Below are 20410 nucleotides of genomic sequence, written 5' to 3'. Positions count from 1 at the left end.
TATGTAATTAATTCGCTATAGGCGATCTTCCTCTGTCCCAATTTAATGCCCAGACATCCCTTCAAAATGGAGCATCCTACTTCAGCAGCTATTGTGCATTGTTATCGGAGGCGTTAATCACACAGCATCAGCTGTGTGTTGTTTTATTTGGATAAATACACAAGCTTATTAAAACACATCAAGTGTTTGCGTTTCACCAATAATTGATGTTGAAGCAACTTTGAGTAAATACCAGGCTCTGGATGGATTTGGGGAGGAGCTAGAGGGTTGCATTGTCTTGAAGGGAAGCTGGGAGAGAGGCTTCTTCCTCACAGGAAAAACCTGTCCCCCTGAGAAAGCCAGGCCACCCCCCGCACACACTTTGTGGGAGTAAAAGGCCTAGAATCCTAGGACCTCAGGGATCATTGAGTCCAGCCCCCTGCGCAAATCAGGACCAACCCCAACTAAATCATCCCAGCCAGGGGTTTGTCAAGCTGGGACTTAAAAACCTCCAGGGATGGAGATTCCACCACCTCTCTGGGTATCACATTCCAGTGCTTCCCCACCCACCTGGGGAAAGAGTTTTTCCTAATACCCAACCTACACCTCCCCCTCTGTAACTTCAGACCATTGCTCCTTGTTCTGCCACTGCTGAGAACCGCTGAGAACAGCCTCTCTCCATCTTCTTCAGAGCCCCCCTACAGGAAGTTGAAGGCTGCTGTCAAATCACTCCTCACTCTTCTCTTCTGCAAACTAAATAACCCCAAATCCCTCGGCCTCTCCTCATAGGTCATGTGCTCCAGCCCCTTAATCATTTTTCTTGCCCTCTGCTGAACCTGCTCCAATTCATCCACATCCTTTCTATACTGGGGGGGGCCAGGACTGGACGCAATACTCCAGATGTGGCCTCCCCAGTGCCGAGCAGAGGGGGATAAGGCAGTGGGAGTGAAGAGTTCCGATTAACAGCTGGTGGTCACACCTGGGTGCAGACTTGCCACCTTTTGTAATGCCAAGTTGTTATGCTCTCGGCAACTGCCCATTCTGTGGTTATGAAGCACCTGCTGCAGCAAAGAATTGTAACACGGGGCCCCTTTTGGAAACGCAGTCTGTTAAAGGTTCAGACTTGCTCCTTCAAACCCGCACTCCCCGCGCAGCCTGTCCTGCTACCGATTCCTTCGCTCCTCGCCTGTGGCCCCGTCTTAAGCCCCAGACGTGCCTTTGCCCTGTTCTCTGGTGTCTTTTATGTTTTGTCCCCGATGGGCCCATGTAATATTGTGAGGGGGTCTGGGCCAAGCTCAGAGAACCTAAAACCGGGCAGCTTACAGCCCAGGCTGGAATTTACTTCTCAATAAGGCAAACCAAACCAGCCACAAAAGTCCCTCTGCCGGCCCCACCAGCCAGCCAGAAGCCACACAAGCAAACCCACCGATTCTCCAGCTCTTCCTAATGCCCAAACCAGCCCCCTGCTTACTCAGGTGCGGGGCTACAAAAGCCTATTTCACCCACTCCCCACGGATGCTTCCAGCCCCAAAGGGACCAGCCAGAGTCCCAGGTCAATAGATACTGAGCTCTTACCCAAACCAGCATGCTGGGCCAGTCCTTTAGAATCTTAACTCCAAAGTTTATTAAGAAAGGAAGAAAGAACAGGGTGAGAGAGAGAAATTGTTGAAATGGTGAAGTACGTATGCGATTTGAAGCTATTGTTACAGGGTAAGCTGGTATTCTTGAGTCTCTGAAAACACATCCTCTGAGGGATGCCCCCTGTCCACACAGGCTTAGTTCATGAGGACTGAAGGAGATGGTCACTGCCAGGAATATCTTTATAGACTTGCCAAGGGGAGGGAAAAGCCCTTTCTTCTCCAGGTAGGCAATGGAGGATCGCCTAGTCAGTGGCCCGTTGGGGCATTCTGCCATTGACCGCTGGGTTAGCCAGCAGATCTCAGTCAGTTTCCAGAAGATGTGGATTTGAGGACGTCTGAGTATCTGGTCCTTTGTTCAGCCCATGTCAGCTGACTGAGGAGATAACCACACCTTCCATTGTGATCCTTAACTCACGGAGGTGTACAGTAACAGAGAGGGAGCCCTGCTAGTCTACATACTATCAAAACAAAAAGCAGTCAAGTAGCACTTTAAAGACTAGCAAAATAATTTATTAGGTGGTGAGCTTTCGTGGGACAGACCCACTTCTTCAGACCATAGCCAGACCGGAACAGATGCAATATTTAAGGCACAGAGAACCAAAAACAGGACTTAAGGAGGACAAATCAGAAGAAAATGATCAAGGTGAGCAAATCAGAGAGTGGAGGGGTGGGTGGGGGAGAAGGTCAAGAAGTAGATTAAGCCAAGTATGCAAATCTAATCTAATTCTTGACTTTCATCCCCCCCACTCTCTGATTTGCTCACCTTGATCAGAAGAAAATGATTTGTCCTCCTTGATCACTGTTTTTGGTTTTCTGTGCCTTAAATATTGAGTCTGTTCCGGTCTGGCTGTGGTCTGAAGAAGTGGGTCTGTCCCACGAAAGCTCATCACCTAATAAATTATTTTGCTAGTCTTTCAAGGCGACTTGAGTGCTTTTTGTTTTCACTGAGATGCAGAGCCAATGCCTATAACCTTGCCTACAAACATGGCAGAGATATACAATAGCATAGACAAGTTCAATGAATCACCAGCTGTCCCTCGACACCCAACTTGGCACAAGATTTAGTGCAAAGGTAATGCAGCGGTCACAGAAATGGTAAAAATCCAGGAACATCACACCCAGGCAATGAAGTTGTTGGGCTCCTGGCCCTACCCTGGTGATCTGCCATTGCCGGGGGCTGTAGGGCTCGGGGGAGCAGCAAAACACAGCACTGAGTACATTTCCCAAGCTGCTCCATTCCCCCTCCTCGTGGCCCTTTTGGCCTATCACCCCGCTCCCCTTGGCCTCTGCATCCCAGCCACATCGGCTCCCTCCCAGCACCGCGTGCCAAGGAGGCGCCGGAGTGGCCGAGACAGGCCGGTTGCCCCGAAAGCTAAGGGCCATGTTGCCAGATGCAGGCGCAGGCTGGGGAGGGAGCTGAGTTCAGAAGACCTGAGCAGCTTGTGCCCCAAAAGACACCTTAACGAGGGGAGGACTCATCAGAAACAAGCTCCTGTCGCCTGACCCAATCTCCCAAGGTCAGACTCAGCTACGGCTGAACGTGGGTTAACAGTTGCCCTTGGCTTGTCTCTTGCCGTCTGGCTGGGTCTAGCCTTGTCACGCTGGCCCATCTGCCTGATGAAGTGTTACAGGTGACCGAGAGGTGAAGTAAATGCACCCTCATTTTGTCTCTGGTTGGAAGGTGAAAGATACGGGTTGAACCCCTCTAATCCGGAACTCTCTCATCTGGCAACATCCGTAGTCTGGCACGATTTCAGTTACCCAGATGTCCGCCTGTCGTGGGGGCGGCCAAATTTCCCAGAGTCCCATAAAGTTTGTTTCCAGCCACCAGTCCTGGCTCTCGGTGTTCTGGGCTGTTAATTAGCTCTAATTTACCCCAAATGTCTGCTAAGACCCGAAAACAACAAGAAGCCCTGTGGCACCTTATAGACGAACAGATATTTTGGAGCATCTGACAAAGCAGGTCTTTGCCCACCAAAGCTTATGCTCCAAAATATGTTAGTCTATAAGGTGCCACAGGACTTCTTGTTGTTTCTGAAGATACAGACTAACTCGGCTCCCCCGCTGATAGTTGCTCAGAGCCAAGGAAGCAGTGGAAGTGTTGGTTAAGTGCTGGAAAATATTGACTTCCCATCATCCGGCATATTCTGTCATCTGGTCACGTCCTGAGGGTGCGAGACAGGAGAGGTTCAACCTGTGCCGCCCTAGCTCAGCCACAAACGATTGAGCATCACGTGGGCATCGCTGGCCGAGGATCTCTGGCTTGCGTTACGGAGGTCAGCCAGATTAGTGCCCCAGAACTGTCCCCTCTGGCCTGATAACTCCCCCTACACCCCATTAGTGAGCTGTGTGTAGAGTCCCTCTACTGTGAGCCTGGCCTGCTGCACGGCACAGTGACCTGGCCCCTCAGCGTCCTTCTGGCCCAGTGATCAGCAGACACCCCAGATGTTCCTGTCACTCCCCCGCCCGTCCTTCCACAGGAGAGGCTGCTGAGGGGGCGGCTGTGGGGCTGGGGGCTGGTTCTCGCCCCCTGCAGGGCTGTGACCCTGTGCTTTTGCACCCCAGCTGATCGCATGGGAGCCGGAGCAGGTAGAGGAGGAGACGGTGGTGACAGTGAGGCCCAACTTCCAGGACAGCATCCACGTGGGCTACCTGGGGGGCCTGAAGAAGTTCACGGAGTATTTCACCTCGGTGCTGTGCTTCACCACGCCAGGGGATGGCCCGCGCAGCCCTCCGCAGCTGGTGCGCACCCACGAGGACGGTACGGGGAGGCCTTGCATTGCCTTGTCACACGGGGTGGGGCGACACATGCAGAGGCCCTGCTGTTCCGGGGGAGACCCCAGCTCACTCCAGCTCATTGTGGGGAGATACCCCAGGGCCCCACTTGCCCCAGCTCACCGGGGGGGGTACCCCAAGGAGCTCCCTCCTCCACGCACGGGCCAGCGCCCCGGGGGTGCCCGGCTTGACCCTGGCTGCCGGAGAGCTGCTGAGATGTGCGCTGGTAGCTCATCCCTAACTCTTGGAATTGGGGTTTGGGGGCAGCACCCGGGCCCGTGGGGCACCTCAGCTTCAGCGAAATCCTGGACACGTCCCTGAAGGTCAGCTGGCAGGAGCCCCTGGAGAAGAACGGCATCCTGACAGGTAAGGGCTCCTGGGGGCTGCTCCCCTTGTCCTCCCCCGGCCCAGCTGGCCTGCATGTCCTGTACGATCGGCACGGCTCCATGTGTCCGGGGCTGCAGCCGGGTCTGGGGACAGGGTCTGAGCTGTGCTGTGTCGCAGGGCAGTGCTGCCTCTCGCTGGCTTCGCTCCCCCAGCGCCTTCCCGCCCACGCTGCAGAGTGGGAGCCAGAGTTCCCCGTAAGCTGAGCACTTGGGCGGCCGCCCAGGAGAGATTCAGGTGCCGCCCAGCCCCTTAGCAGAGCGCCCCCATTGGGCAGCATTTTTCCGTAGTGATGGTGCACATCCACACATCCTGCAGTGCACATGACAAAATTTATTCCGCACACGGATGGAAAACAATTAACGGGAACACCGGTGGGGTGTAAAGTCCTGGCCACTACGGCCTTTCTCCTGGGGCACTTCGGTTACCCCATTTCCACCCTGTTCCCCTTGGCCCCTTCCTCTACGTCCCAGCCACGTCTGGCTCCCCCCATATCGTGGCGTGCGAAGGAGGTGCTGGCATGGCCCAGGCAGTGCCCACTACACTGCACTGATGTTCCCATATCACGGAAGGTTGTGGAGACCAGGCTCCATGGCAAACGCCGAGTGGAGAATTCGGGACAGAGCCATCGGGTGAGACCTTCCTGAGCCCCCAGACGGCTTGAACATCCCTCTGCAGAAGGGGTGGCAAGCCCGGGGCATGGGGCAGAAGGAACAAGGAGCTGGCCATGACCTTCTGCCTCTGGCTAGTGGCCTCTTGCACCAGGCGGTCAGGCTGCTGCTGGGTCTGCAAAGGGGGGGGCCTCAGCCGGCAGAGCCTGGGGCGGGGGCGAGATGAAAGGAGTCTCCTGGAAGGGGGGACCTGCAGTGGGTGGCAGAGTTTGACCTGTGGCTGGACCCTTTTCCAGGGTACCGCATCTCCTGGGAGGAATACAACCGCACCAACACGCGGGTGACGCACTACCTGCCCAACGTCACCCTGGAGTACCGCGTCACCGGCCTCACCGCCCTCACCACCTACACCATCGAAGTGGCCGCCATGACGTCCAAGGGGCAGGGCCAGGTGTCCTCCTCCACCATCTCCTCCGGGGTCCCTCCAGGTAGAGCCAGCCCCCTCCCACTCCCCACAGGTCGTCTCCATCCCCGCCCTCTTGCGGGCGTCTGGCAGAGGATGAGCCTGCCCTGGCCCGAGGGTGCACCCCGCAGACTCCACCTGTCCGGAGCAGCAGGTCGGGCTGGGTCTGACCAGCACCCCAGCGGCAGTACAGAGCCAGAGCTGGCTCTCTAGGCCTGCGTGGCCGTCAGCCAGGCCTGTCTGCTTGTGCTGGGGGGGCAGTGTCTGCCCCAGAGCTGTGTGTGCATGGCGGTGCAGTGAGGAGCGTGTTTGCACCAGCCGGTCTGCCCCTGCCCCTGCTACTGTCACGGGCGTGGGTCCCCAGGCGTGGGCAGCCACAGGAGGGAAGGTCAGCTCTGCTCAGCCTCCCCCACCAACGGGACGTCCCTTGCCAGCCTGTCTTCTCCCCACAGAGCTCCCCGGTGCGCCGACCAACCTGGGCATCTCCAACATCGGCCCACGCTCCGTGACGCTGCAGTTCAGGCCCGGTTATGACGGGAAGACCTCCATTTCCCGCTGGCTGGTGGAAGCGCAGGTGAGGGGGTCTCTCAGGGATCTGGAAGAGCCAGGGAGCCTGGGCCTGGGGAGGGGGCATCATGACCTCTGCGCCCCTTGAGGGGAGCAGGCAGCGCCACCGCGCCTCACGCCCTCCCGCCTCCACAGGTGGGTCAGGTTGGCGAGAACGAGGAGTGGGAGCTCATTCACCAGGTGGCCAATGACCCCGACGCCCGCTCCATGGAGGTGCCTAACCTCCACCCTTACACCTACTACAGGTGAGTGCTGCAGATCGGCGCTGGGCCAGGCTACTGTAGCCTCTCCGAGCCCTGCAGGCCACCGAGCCCTGGGCTGTCCTCAGCCAAAGGCGGGGACCCCAGAGGGGCCGGGCAGAGCCTCACCTCCCTGGCACCATGCGCCCGCGTCAGCCTCCTCTGGGGCAGTAGCAGAGCCTGAGAACATCAGGGAGGGGTCTGGTCCTGGCTGGGGTTGCAGCTTCCCCCAGCAGCAGCAGCATCCTCTCCTCTTGTGCCCGGCTGCAGCGTTGCTGCCGTGGGTCCCCGACCTTTGCCTCAATGCATGGGGGTGTAGGGAGCCCACACCCCCTTGCAATAGTGGTGCCGAGTGGTGCCTCCCTTCTCTGCCCATGGTGACTCAGTTCTGCCCCTCCCAGCTTCCGCCTGCGGCAGGTGAACATCGTTGGCACCAGCCCGCCCAGCCTGCCCTCCAGGAGGGTGCAGACCCTACAAGCGCCGCCGGACGTGGCGCCTGCCAACGTCACCCTGCGGACGGCCAGCGAGACCAGCCTGTGGCTGCGCTGGGTGGTGAGTGGCCCTGGGACTGCCCCTGGCCCAGCCATGCACTGCCTGCATCGGCAGGGGGCAGGGAGGAGACGAGGGCACTCAGGGGGCTGGGGGCTGCAGCGTTAACAGGGCGGGGGAGCAGCCGGGCTGGGCCTGGCCGCGGGGGCGTGGGGGGGTCCCTGTACGCAGGTTAGTCAGGGCAGGGCTGGGGCAGGTGGGGGTTGTTTTAGGAGCACAGAAGGGAGCCGAGGGGGAAGCAGATTAGTTGGAGGCTGTGGAAGGTGCGGGTGAGGGGTTAGGTGGGGGTTTGTGGATGGGGGGGTATGGGGGAGGGGTTAGGTGGGGGTTCATGGGTGGGGGGCTGTGGGGGGTACGGGGGAGGGGTTAGGTAGGTGGGGAGCTGTGGGGGGCACGGGGGAGGGGTTAGGTGGGTGGGGGGCTGTGGGGGGTACGGAGGAGGGTTTAGGTGGGGGTTCATGGGTGGGGGGCGGTGGGGGGTACAGGGGAGAGGTTAGGTGGGTGGGGGGCTGTGGGGGGTACAGAGGAGGGGTTAGGTGGGGGTTTGTGGGTGGGGGGCAGTGGGGGGCAGGGACCGGGGTGGGCGTCGGGGGGGCATGCGTGGGGAGCAGGAAGGGGGCGGCCGGGGAGCCAGGCCTCACCGGGTCACGTGAGGTGCATCCCCCAGCCGCTGGCCGAGCTGGACTACAACGGCAGCCCGGAGGCAGTGGGCTACCGGCTGCGGCACTGGCGTGCGGACGGGCGTGGCCGGGCGGTGGTGCACGCTGTTCACGACCGGCGGGAGCGGGAGTACACGCTGGAGGACCTGGAGGAGTGGAGCGAGTACCGCGTGCAGGTCCAGGCCTTCAACGCCATCGGGGCCGGGCCCTGGAGCCGCGTCGTGGTGGGACGCACGCGGGAGTCAGGTATGCGCCCCCCCCGGCAGGGCACGCCCGCTGGCCGCCTGCACCCGGGCGGCTTCTGACCTGGCCTTCCTTTCCCCTCGCCAGTACCCTCGGCTGGCCCCAGCAATGTCTCGGCGCTGGCCACCACCTCCAGCAGCGTGCTGGTGCGATGGGGCGAGATCCCCGAGGCCGACCGCAACGGGCTCATCCTAGGCTACAAGGTGGGTGTGCTGGGGGTGGGGGAGGGTTAGGTGTGGGGGAGCGGGGGGGCTGGCCTGGGGGGGTCGGGGGTGGCCAGCCTGGGGTGTGGTGGGGGTGTCTGTGGCCGGCCTGGGGGGGTTGGGGGGGCTGGCCTGGGGGGCAGCAGGGCCGGGGGGGCAGGGGCGGGTCCAGCCTGGGGTATGGCGGCCGGCCTGGGGGGTGGCGGGGGTGTCTGCAGCCAGCCTGGGGGTCAGGGTCGGGGCCGGGGGGGCTGGCCTGGGGGGGACGGGGGGCCAGCCTGGCAGGGAGTCAGGGGCGGGGGTGGCCAGCTGTGGGGGGGACCGGCCTGGCGGGGAGTCAGGGTCGGGGATGGCCGGCTGGCTGGGGGGCCAGCCTGGCAGGGAGTCAGGGTGGGGGGTGGCCAGCCGGGGGGGGGGGGGGGGCCAGGGGACCAGCCTGGCAGGGAGTCAGGGTGGGGGGTGGCCAGCTGGGGGTGCTGCGGGGACCGGCCTGGCAGGGAGTCAGGGTGGGGGGTGGCCAGCCGGGGGGTGGGGGGGGCAGGGGAACCAGCCTGGCGGAGGGTCGGGGGCGGCCAGCCTGGCAGGGCAGCCCCAGGGAGTCGCCGCCGGCCCCACCGCTGAGCCATGGCCGCCTCGCAGGTCGCGTACAAGGAGAAGGACTCGGACGCGGGGGCCTGGTTCTGGCTGGCCGAGGGCAACGCCTCCCGCAGCGCCCAGCTGAGCGGCCTGGGCAAGTACGTGCTGTACGAGATCCGCGTGCTGGCCTACACCCGGGTGGGGGACGGCGTGCCCAGCCACCCGCCCATCCTGGAGAGGACTCTGGACGACGGTACGTGCCGCCCGTTCCCACAGGCAGTGGGAGCCGCCGGGGCCTGGGACCAGGCGGTGACGCCAGACACACATGTGGGCAGCCAGGGACCTCTCTGGGACGGGGAGCAAACGGCCCTGGGCTGGCCCTGTCCTGCCCAGCGGGGACAGCCACCTCCGTCGTGCCGTCCTCGGAGGGCCCGGGCCCCTGCTCAGAGCGGGTGTGGGGGCATACCAGGGCAGGAGAGAGCAGTCGCTCTCCGTCTGCGTCCCGGGGCGGGCAGCACAGACAAGCTGGGGTGTGCTCCCAGGCTCGCTGGCATAAGCGTCAGTGTGTCTGTGCTGGGGGATGCCCCTAAGGGAGTGTGCAGGGATGGGGGGGTTCCCTGGTGGGCGGAGGGGTGTCCCTAACGGAGCTGTGGGTGAGGTGTGTGTCCCCGTGGGGGTCGGGGGTGCTGTGTCCCCGTGGGGGTCGAGGCTGGTGTGTCCCTGGGGGGGTCAGGGCTGGCGTGTCCCTGGGGGGGTCGGGGCGTGTCCCTGGGGGGTCGGTGTGTGTCCCTGGGGGGGTCGAGGCTGGTGTGTCCCTGCGGGGGTTGGGGCTGGTGTGTCCCTGGGGGGGTCGATGTGTTTCCCTGTGGGGTTCGGGGCTGGTGTGTCCCTGGGGGGGTCGGGGCATGTCCCTGGGGGGTCGGTGTGTGTCCCTGGGGGGGTCGAGGCTGGTGTGTCCCTGGGGGGGTCGGGGCATGTCCCTGGGGGGTCGGTGTGTGTCCCTGGGGGGGTCGGGGCTGGTGTGTCCCTGGGGGGGTCGGGGCATGTCCCTGGGGGGTCGGTGTGTGTCCCTGGGGGGTCGAGGCTGGTGTGTCCCTGCGGGGGTCGGTGTGTGTCCCTGCGGGGGTCGGGGCTGGTGTGTCCCTGGGGGGGTCGGTGTGTGTCCCTGGGGGGTCGAGGCTGGTGTGTCCCTGCGGGGGTCGGGGCTGGTGTGTCCCTGGGGGGGTCGAGGCTGGTGTGTCCCTGGGGGGGTCGGTGTGTGTCCCTGGGGGGTCGGGGCTGGTGTGTCCCTGGGGGGTCGGTGTGTGTCCGTGGGGGGTCGAGGCTGGTGTGTCCCTGGGGGGGGTCGATGTGTTTCCCTGTGGGGGTCGGGGCTGGTGTGTCCCTGGGGGGTCGGGGCATGTCCCTGGGGGGTCGGTGTGTGTCCCTGGGGGGTCGGGGCTGGTGTGTCCCTACGGGGGTCGGTGTGTGTCCCTGCGGGGGTCGGGGCTGGCGTGTCCCTGGGGGGGTCGGGGCATGTCCTGGCATGAAGGGGGGGTTTGCCCCTGAAGGGGTGTGTCTGTCTGGCCCTGTGCACAGGTGTGCGAGGGCCAGCTCTCACACCCCTGCTCCACCAGTGTGCAGGGGTCGTGGCAGGGGTAGCTTGGGGGCACAGGTCTCACAGGAGGGGGAACGCTGTCCCCCTGTCGCCCCGGGGGTGGGGAGAAACCCAACTGCCCCGGCAGTTCTGCCGTGGAGCCCAAAGGCCACTAACTGGAGGGTTTGGGCCGGGCTGGGCTCCGTTCCCCACGGGCTCTGCTTGCCCCTCACCCAGTGCGCCCTCTGTTCCCCTTCCGCCCCAGTGCCTGGCCCCCCCATGGGCATCCTCTTCCCAGAAGTGAGAACCACCTCTGTCCGGCTGATCTGGCAGCCCCCCGCCGCGCCGAACGGCATCATCCTTGGTGAGCACCTCTCCCAGCACCCAGCCTGTGGGGACCGGCCCTGGGCGGCTGTACGGGGGCGCTGGGCGGCAGGAGGCTGTGCCGTCACTGTGCCGCCAGCCCCGTGGCCAGCGGTGGTTCCGTGGGCCGGGAGCGTGTGAGCGGCAGGGCTGGGGACGGGGGACGGAGCTGGGGGATGAGGGGAGGTGGGCGCCTCCGCAGGAAGTCGCCGTGGAGTGCCGGGCGTGGCACGTTCTCTGCCATGCCCCCTGCTCCCCCGGCCAGGGCTCCCCTGCACCAGGCAGGAGCCAGGAGCCTCAGCTCCTGGCCACTGATAAATGACGGAGCCGGCCAGGGCAGCCCCATCGGAGGGACGCAGGATCCCCACCCCCGGGAACCAGGCTGGGCTGCCGGGCAGGCGACTCAGCGATCCGCCGTGGGGTGGGGATGGCCCAGCCCTGCCTGGCAGCGTGACAGGCTGGCCCAGGCCCCATCTTCCCACCAGGGAGACATGGACAGTGAGCCCCAAAGGGCCCCTTGTGCCCCCTCACCTGGCCTGCGGTCACCTCAGGCTGGAGCCTGCCGGGGAGCTGGGCCCAGGCGCTCACCACAGTCCTGGCTCCCTTTCCCTCCCTCTCCCCTCTCCTGGGGCGGCACGTCTGCCCCGCAGCCGGCTGGCCGGGTCGGGGGCAGCCTTGTCCCAGCACTTCTGACCCTCTCCTTTCTCCTCTCTGCAGCCTACCAGATCACCCACCGCCTGAACACCACCAGCGCCAACACCGCCAGCGTGGAGGTGCTCAACCCCAGCACCCGCCAGTACACAGCCGCCGGCCTGCAGCCGGAGTCAACCTACCTCTTCCGCATCACGGCGCAGACCCGCAAAGGCTGGGGCGAGGCAGCCGAGGCGCTGGTGGTGACCACCGAGAAGAGAGGTAACCGGGCCGGGCGGGCAGCCCCCTCACCGTTCTTGGGCAGTGCCCCGAGCCAGCCGCGCAGAGCCTTGGGCCTGTCTGCGGGGGACGGGGCCTTTCCCAAGCCCTCACGCCCCTCTCCCCGCCTCAGACCGCCCGCAGCCCCCCAGCAAGCCCGTGGTGCAGCAGGAGGACGTGAAGGCCCGCAGCGTGCTGCTGTGCTGGGAGCCGGGCAGCGACGGCCTCTCCCCGGTCCGGTACTACACCGTGCAGACCCGCGAGCTGCCGGCTGGCGAGTGGATGCTGCACTCGGCCTCCATCAGCCACAACGCCTCCTCCTTCGTCGTGGACAGGTGAGGCAGGGGCCTTGGGCTGGGTGAGGCCCAGACGGGGAGGAGCCCAGAGGCGGCACAGCCTCAGGCAGGGGTCTGCAACCCGGGGCTCCTGTAGGGCTTCTTTGTGGCTCCCAATGCGATCCTTGCAAAAGAAAAAACGCCCTCCTGATTAATGGCGAACATCTAAAAGCCCAACAGTGAGCAGCTCAGATCTCAATAGCGGCTGGTGCGTGGTCGCCAAACGTTGGCGAACTCCCGCTTTGGTGTGTGCAGGGCATTGTGGGAAGCGGTCCTGTGTCTGTGTTTTGACGGTGTTGCACAAGGTCTTGCCTTTGAGAAGGGAAAGGCGCTTGCGGCGTTCCTGCAGCGACAGGCCTCACCGAAACCGAAATGAAACAGGCAGTGGAATTGGTGCGGCGAAAGTGGGCTCGGGAGGGAAAGTCAGGCAGACAGTGGGACGAACGCACGCGTAAAGCGTGAGGAAATAGCAGCCGGAAAAGGCTTGTGAGCGTCCTGCAGCAAACACATAGCACATCACAAACCATTGTGCGTGGGCCGTACTTAGACCAGGGGTTACGAAACATCTGGTCTGCGGTTCTTTATGAAGGGCTGTCTCACGTTCACATGCGTCGCAGCTCTCGGATGATTGAATTTCTACCAAATTTGAAGGAAAAGTCTCTTCTTGCTCTCTGGTTGCCAACTCCTGGCCTCAGGCACTGGGCGGGGAGTTAGGAGCTGTGGCTCTGGCACCGACCTTTGGTGCTGCTCCGTGCCTCAGTTTCTCCATCTGAAACAAGGTGACCCCCTCTGGCCTGATCTGATCTCCACACATCCTGGTCGAAGAAATGCTGCTCTGTTTCTTCCCCTGCCTCTGCTGGAAGCCGACTCTAGTCCTACGCCCCGAGTCCAGGAGCGCTCTGGGACTGGAGCTCCCGCTGGCAGCTGGCTGCCCGCCCACCCGCACCCCGCTGCGTGGGGCTCAAAGGCTCTGGGAGGAGCAGAGATGGGGCACACGCGTGGGGGTTGGAGGTTGTGCCCCCGGGGAGGAGGGAAGTCAGCACCTCTGCCCGCCACCCCGCCTCACGCCCCACCCCTGCCCCTCACTCAGGTTGAAGCCCTTCACCTCCTACAAGTTCCGCGTCAAGGCCACTAATGACATTGGGGACAGCGAGTACAGCCACGAGTCGGAGTCGCTCACCACCCTGCAGGCCGGTCAGTGCCCCTTCCCCGCGGGGCTGGGCGGCTGTCCCAGTGCTCACCCAGCTGGGCCAGGCCAGGGCCCCTTCCCGCCAGGGCTGGGCGGCTGTCCCAGTGCTCACCCAGCTGGGCCAGGCCAGGGCCCCTTCCCTGCAGGGCTGGGCGGCTGTCCCACTGCCAACCCAGCTGGGCCAGGCCAGGGCCCCTTCCCCGCAGGGCTGGGCGGCTGTCCCAGTGCTCACCCAGCTGGGCCAGGCCAGGGCCCCTTCCCTGCAGGGCTGGGTGGCTGTCCCAGTGCTAACCCAGCTGGGCCGGTCAGTGCCCCTTCCCCGCAGGGCTGGGCGGCTGTCCCATGGCCAGCCAAGCTGAGCCCGGCACCAGGAGGCATGGGAACCCACCTTGTCCGCAGAGCGAGAGCTCCTCATCCCAGCGCTCAGCTGGCTCTGCTTGGGGTGAGCAGTGGTCACGTGACTCCTGGGGCTCGCTCCCCACCCGTCCTGGGGGGGATTCGAACCCACAACCCTGTGGAAGGCTCCAGCCCCTGGAACGGCACGGGGAGGGGGATGGAGTCTGTTGCCAGCAGCACTGTCCTGCAGGCCCGGGGGAGGGGGGATTCTGCTGCTCACCTGTGATTCTTCTCCCTGCAGCCCCTGAGGAAGCCCCCACCATCCTCTCGGTCACGCCTCACACCACCACCTCTGTCCTGATCCGCTGGCAGGTACCGCACGGCCCCTGTCCGTCCCTGTGCGCCGCGGTCCCACGCCCCACCTGGGCGGGAGGGCCATGAGCCGCGTCCCTTCGGCACGGTGGGTCCCCTGGCCCTACTCCTGGCCGCCCATGCAGTGTTGGAGATTTCCCAGGCCCAGCCCTGGGAGCCAAGTCAGGGCAAATGGCTTTAAACGGGGACTGGGGGTCCCCCACTGTTGGGCACCACACCAGGCCCTTCTGTCGCCACACTGGCCAGCACGTCGCACAAGCAATCCCCCCCAGTGCTCCAGCCTCCCTGGGGCCAACCCCAGCCCTCCGCGCACCAGTGGGAGGTTCTGAAAACCCATCGCACCCCATCCCCACAGCTTCTTCCCCCTCCAAAGGCCCAGCCCCAGCCCCAGGGCAGCGAGTACCTGGCCCCAGCGAGCAGCCGGGCCAGGCCCCCAGAGCTAACACTGAAGGGTTTGGCAGTAAGAAGAAAGAGAGGCCGCGGGCAGAGTAAGGTCGTGACGGCGATCGGATTCCACGCACCAGCCACCAAGCCCCTGGGGCAGGCTGCTGGCTTACAGGTCTCGGGCCCACGTCCCCAGTGAGGCCGGGGCAGCGATCCTTCCGCGCTCGGCTCGTGGCAAAGATGCTTCTGAGGTTGGGAGAGGGAGAGGAGAGACAAATGGAGGCGCCCTTGGGCCCCGTTCGCCCCTCGCCCCTGCGGCGGGAAAGCCCTTGTTCTCCCTGGGTGGAAGGACGTCCCGCATGGAGCCTGTTGCGTGAGCAGGTCCCCGTCCAAGTCCTTTTCAGGCCACCAGCCCTCGCCTCCCCGCTGAGTCACACGCTCCCAGCCCAGTCGCTCTTCTGTTGGTTGGGATCAAGCCAGGGTTGTGGGGGCTGGGAGTGCGGCTCAGGCACAGGGCGTCTCTCAGGCCTGGTCCCTCCCCACCCCAGGGCTGGGCTCTGCAAGGACCCCCCAGGCCGCAGGTGCCCTGCAGAGCATGGCAGGGGGCAGCCAGCGAGCCCTAGGAGGGGCAGCGCTGGCAGGTCGGAGTGAAGGGCACCAGCTCCGCGCGCCCCCCTCCCTGACTGCCCCGCCCCCCGTGCAGCCCCCCGCTGAGGACAAGATCAATGGGATCCTGCTGGGTTTCCGGATCCGCTACCGCGAGCTGGTCCCCGACGGGCTGCGCAGCTTCACCACACGCGGCATTGGCAGCCCCGGCGCCAGGTGGACGGAGCTCACGCGTGAGTGTCCTTGGCCGGCTCCTGCCGGGCCGGAAGAGCCTCCTCGGGAACACCAATGGGTGGGGGGGTTCTTTCTCCCCAGCCCACAGGGCACTCCCTGGTGCCCAGCCCTGCCCTGTGCCCGGCCTCGTAGCCTCCCAGGTGAGCACCAGCCGGCTGGTCCCCAGAGCTGTGCTGCACCGGCCCGTCCTGCTCCCCTCCCGCTGGGCAGCAGGGCCGAGCCCACGCCACGGGCAGTGCCGTGGCTGGCGACGGGAGTGCTGATGCCCAGGGTGGGGGGCAGTGGTCTGGGGCAATGGGGGCGGCTCCGGGAGCCTGGCTGCTGGTGGGGAGCCTTGGGTGGGTGGGCAGAAACCGAAATTTGCCCTGGCCGGGGGCAGGGGTCGGCCAGGGCTGGGGGACTCCCCAGCCTGACCCTAAGCCCCCTGAGAGGAGCCCCAGCTCCCAGGCTGTCAGTCAGTGCCTGCCTCTAGCCCTGTGCTGTGCGCCCTCCTGGCACCGGCTACGGGCCAGGCTGCTCGGACAGAAGGGGAGTGGGATGGCAGGACCCCCCCCAGTGCTGGGTGGCCAAAGGGAGCCTGGCGCAGCCAGCAGAGGAATTCCGGACAGGGCTCCACCACAGCTGGGGCTGAGGGGCCGGGACCAGGCACCGGGGGCATCCCCAGGGCGTGCACGCACAGCCAGGCACCGCCAGCCCCATCACTCCAGGGCACACTCCCTGGCTCACCCCTGCTCCCTCTCCTCCGCCCCCAGCAGGCAGCAACTCCATCGTGTGTCTTCCCCCTGCCCACTAACCAATGCCACCCCTGCACTAGCCCACACAGCTGTCCCGCCACCCCCGCCCCGCCGTGTGCAACTAACCCCACTGACCGCTCTCCCCTGCTCCCTCTCGCCGCCCGCAGCAGGGTACGCCGTGCGGAACCTGACCGGAGCCGGCCTCACGCACCACGAACTGGACAGTAAGTCGCACTCCGGCTTGTGTCTCCAGCCCCCGCCTGCCGCTTTCCTCCTGACCCCCCCCCCCACGTTCCACAAGGTAGATCCAGCACCGGGGTCAGGGCTCCGCAGCGTCCTAAGGGAGCTGGCCTGGGGAAGCTTTGCTCCCCCTTGCATGTACCCCAAGGAGCTGCCTCGGAAATCTCTTCTCTGGTGCAGCAGGTGGGATCGTACGTGGGGTCACACCCAGCACCCCCAGGCAGCAGTTTCCATGGCGCTGTGCTCCCCCCAGCCAGAGCCCCACCAGAGCAGGGCCAAAGCTTTCCTTTGGCTTGAAGGTTTCTCGTGTTTTCGACAAGAAACCGAAGGCCCCCGGGCGCTTTTTGGGAACGAATGGTAAAAGGCCCAGCAAGTACCCGGGCGGCTCTCAGCCCCCGCCAGCGATGCCAGCTGTCTGCAGGTAAAGGGCACCTGGCACATGGCCTCTCTCCTGTGCTAGTTAATGCAGGGAGTCTGGCCGATAGCACGCCGAGCGTACCAGGGACGTGCCGGTAGCACACCCCGATGTGCACCCGAATGTGCCAGGCGTAGGCCCATCAGGCCCCCTTGCCAGCTGCTGCTCAGGCCAGGTGAGAGGTCCAGTTGGACGACAGTAGCCCTGTGCCCTGTGTCTCAGGCACACAACCCCTCCAGCTGGCTGGGCAGCAGCTGCAGTTCCAGGCAGGGATCCTGTCGTGGTGACACCGAAGCCCTCCGGTGAGGGGCTGCTGCCCCACGGTACATTGTGTTACTGGCCTGTGGCGCGGCTGTCTCGGGCCAAGTCAGACCTGGCCCTGCAGATCTCATGAGCCCTCCTGGCTGCCCGGCGGATGGGAACAGGGCCCCCGTCGGCCATGGGCGCTCTCAGGGGCCTGGCTGCACAGTGCGTGGGGCCGCCGGGAGATCAGGGGCCAGGAGCGTGGGCAGCCGTGCTGGAGAGGGGGCAGCGGCCAGCCATCACCCGTCGCAGCTGGGCCCCTCCCGGCTCCGGGGCAGAGCTTGGCAGCAGAGGCGGTGGCGGGTGAGTGACGGGGCAGCTGGGGAGGGCACTGCCACTTCCAGGGGCTGGTGTGGAGCAGGGGGCACACAGGAGTCTGGGCATGGCTCGGATTGGGGCAGGGCAGCTGGCACGCCGCCAGTGCTGGCACAGCTGCAGGAAGGGCAGGGGTCCCAGCCAAACCATAACCACAGCCTGGCTCAGGTCCTGTCTGCACAGCCCTGCCAGGGGCCCGGCCCCTGCCCAAGGCTGTGGACTGAGGCAGGCCCCAGCCCTCCGGCGCCTGGCGCTCTGCAGCTTTCCAGGCCTGGGGCACACTTGACTCACAGCTGTGCCAGTCCTGGGGAGCCAGGGGCCGCAGGAGATGGGGGGAGGTGGGCTCAGGGGGAGCAGGAGGCCAAAGCAGCAGGGCCCAGGCAGTGGGGTGAGGGAGTCCCGAGCGGGGTGCCAGGCTAACAGAGGGGCACAGGAGAGCAGCGGGGGCCTTCCGGAGCCAGCAACCCAGCCCTTGCTCCCTCTCCTGCACAGCTGCTGCTCCCGCCGGCGCAGGGTGCCCCGGGCGTGAGCTGGGCACACTCGGGTGACCGCGTCCGAGCTGGGAGCGGAGGCGGCCGTACCGGCGGAGCGGGGGCTGGGCCATCACGCCAGGACGGGGGTCCCTGCCGTGGGGGCAGGGAGGGGGCTGATGGGGGAGGTGCAGTGCCCCTGCCCAGCTCCCCCGGGCACCAATTTCCTCTTCTCGCCCCTGCAGACCTGAGCAAGCACAGGCGCTACGAGATCCGCGTGAGCGTCTACAACGCCGTGGGCGAGGGGCCCTCCAGCCCGCCCCAGGAGGTCTTTGTGGGCGAGGCGGGTGAGTCGGGGCTCCCCCCATCCCTACGCCCCGCCCTGCACGGGCCCAGCCCCCCGAGCTCAGGCAGCCGCTGCTGGCAGAGTGGCGAAGGGCTGGGCTTCGGGGTCGCACCGCACGGACGGCAGTGCAGCATCCGCAGGCAGAGGGCGCGATCGTCTGGGGGGAGGCGGCCCCATCTCCCGCCACACCCCCCTGCTGTGCCGGGGATCGGGCACTCTCAGCCCCACTTGCTCTGCTTTGCAGTGCCCACGGCCCCGCCGCAGAAGGTAACTGTCCAGACCGCCACGGCCACCCAGCTGGATGTCACGTGGGAGCCGCCACCCCGGGAGGCGCAGAACGGCGACATCCAGGGCTATAAGGTAGTGGCCTTGTCTCCCCCTGGCTGTACGTGTGGGTTACAGTCAGCCCAGCACCCCAGAGCCCATCCCCACTCTGCCCTGCTCCCATTGGCTTCCACCAGCCCTGCCTGCCTCAGTTTCCCTCCGCTGCCAGGAGTGCTGCCCTGGGTGTGTGGGGAAGGCGGTGCTGGGATAGAAGGTGCTCCAGGAGTGCAGGGCACCGTGAGCTTGTTTGGTTTGAGGCCCTCGGACCCAGGAGGGCAAATGCCCAGCAGGCTGTGGCATTGGGGGATGCAGCCACCGTTCTCGCTGGTGCCACCCAGCAGCCCTGCCGCCCCCAGGGAGAGGGCTGTGGTCTCCTGCCCTGGGGCAGTGCCCAGCCCGGAAGCTGCAGGCGTGGTCAGCCCGAGCTGCCGGGCAGCAGGTCGGTGACGAGCTCTGAGACGCACCAGTGGAGAGACGCACCCCCGGTGTCTGTACAAACCTCAGCCTCTTGGCAGCGCAGGGTGCTGCGTCTGGCCCGGAGAGGCGCCCTCCTAGCGACAGAGAAGGGTATCGGGGCTGGGAGAGTGGGGCACTCACGGGGCATGATCTTCATGGAAATGCAGCAGGGCTGGGAACTTCCCCACAAGCCAGGGACCAGCAACCGGGGGCTCCAAAGCTGCAGGCGGCTCTTTAAGGAGTCTTTTGTGGCTCCGAGCGCTGTGTGGTGCTCTATTGCCCCCCTGACAACAGGACCCTGGGCAAGGCCTGGCCACAGAGCTCGCCTCAGGTGGGCCCCCCGCCCCACTGCCAGGTTCCAGCCCTGCATGCGAGAGACGTCCGGGTGGTGCGCAGGCCGGAGACCCACGCAGCTCATCGAGCAATCAAATGCACACGTCCTGGCCCAGTGCTTGGAGCGAGGAGGGGAGTGGGAGGGGTTAGAGTGGGGGCTGGGGGTGCCTGCTTCTGGGGGAAGAGGGGAACGGGGTTAAAGCGGGGGCTGGGGGTGCCTGGCTCTGGGGGAGGAGTGGACAGGGTTAACGTGGGGGCTGGGGGTGCCTGGTTCTGGGGGAGGAGTGGACGGGGTTAAAGATGGGGACCAGGGTACATGTAATTTTTAAAAGGGAACTTTATGAAAAGAAAAGCTGGAGAAACACCAACATGGCACATTGATGAGAATGTTGCTCCTTCCTGCCAAAGCGCTTGTCCCCGTGCAGCATTCTCCTTGTCCTTGATTGCTCCCCAGACCGGGGTGTAAGTAATCAAATCACTCTCCCCGGTACGTATCATTGGTGTGTGCTGTCCTTACAACAGGGTGTAAGTCACTGACACGCTCTCCCCGGTACGTATCATTGGTGTGCGCTGTCCTTACAACGGGGTGTAAGTCACTGACACGCTCTCCCCGGTACGTATCATTGGTGTGCGCTGTCCTTACAACAGGGTGTAAGTCACTGACACGCTCTCCCCGGTACGTATCATTGGTGTGCGCTGTCCTTACAACGGGGTGTAAGTCACTGACACGCTCTCCCCGGTACGTATCATTGGTGTGCGCTGTTCTTACAACGGGGTGTAAGTCACTGACACGCTCTCCCCGGTACGTATCATTGGTGTGCGCTGTTCTTACAACGGGGTGTAAGTCACTGACACGCTCTCCCCGGTACGTATCATTGGTGTGCGCTGTCCTTACAACGGGGTGTAAGTCACTGACACGCTCTCCCCGGTACGTATCATTGGTGTGTGCTGTCCTTACAACAGGGTGTAAGTCACTGACACACTCTCCCCGGTACGTATCATTGGTGTGCGCTGTTCTTACAACGGGGTGTAAGTCACTGACACGCTCTCCCCGGTACGTATCATTGGTGTGCACTGTCCTTACAACAGGGTGTAAGTCACTGACACGCTCTCCCCGGTACGTATCATTGGTGTGCGCTGTCCTTACAACAGGGTGTAAGTCACTGACACGCTCTCCCTGGTACGTATCATTGGTGTGCGCTGTCCTTACAACAGGGTGTAAGTCACTGACACGCTCTCCCTGGTACGTATCATTGGTGTGCGCTGTCCTTACAACGGGGTG

At 64.4% G+C, this 20410-nt stretch overlaps 1 protein-coding gene across 3 annotated transcripts in view; it reads left to right on the top strand.

Annotated features, from left to right (window-relative positions):
* Nucleotides 1–20410, top strand: part of SDK2 (sidekick cell adhesion molecule 2) — a 161411-nt gene that overhangs the window by 117760 nt on the left and 23241 nt on the right. The window contains exons 19-36 of one of the 3 annotated variants that reach the window (XM_075014611.1): nt 4185–4380; nt 4662–4760; nt 5686–5877; nt 6305–6426; nt 6555–6664; nt 7060–7210; nt 7875–8112; nt 8197–8312; nt 8952–9141; nt 10730–10828; nt 11545–11739; nt 11870–12071; nt 13162–13265; nt 13898–13968; nt 15056–15191; nt 16094–16150; nt 17915–18016; nt 18260–18375. In XM_075014611.1, the coding sequence (XP_074870712.1) occupies nt 4185–4380; nt 4662–4760; nt 5686–5877; nt 6305–6426; nt 6555–6664; nt 7060–7210; nt 7875–8112; nt 8197–8312; nt 8952–9141; nt 10730–10828; nt 11545–11739; nt 11870–12071; nt 13162–13265; nt 13898–13968; nt 15056–15191; nt 16094–16150; nt 17915–18016; nt 18260–18375 (2496 nt within the window). The remainder of the gene's footprint in view (nt 1–4184; nt 4381–4661; nt 4761–5685; nt 5878–6304; nt 6427–6554; nt 6665–7059; nt 7211–7874; nt 8113–8196; nt 8313–8951; nt 9142–10729; nt 10829–11544; nt 11740–11869; nt 12072–13161; nt 13266–13897; nt 13969–15055; nt 15192–16093; nt 16151–17914; nt 18017–18259; nt 18376–20410) is intronic. The other 2 variants (XM_075014614.1, XM_075014612.1) reach the window with 2 other exon arrangements.

Source organism: Carettochelys insculpta, chromosome 20, assembly GCF_033958435.1.
Source record: "Carettochelys insculpta isolate YL-2023 chromosome 20, ASM3395843v1, whole genome shotgun sequence".
NCBI classification, from domain to species: domain Eukaryota; kingdom Metazoa; phylum Chordata; order Testudines; family Carettochelyidae; genus Carettochelys; species Carettochelys insculpta.
This window is presented reverse-complemented; position numbering and strand designations above follow the sequence as displayed.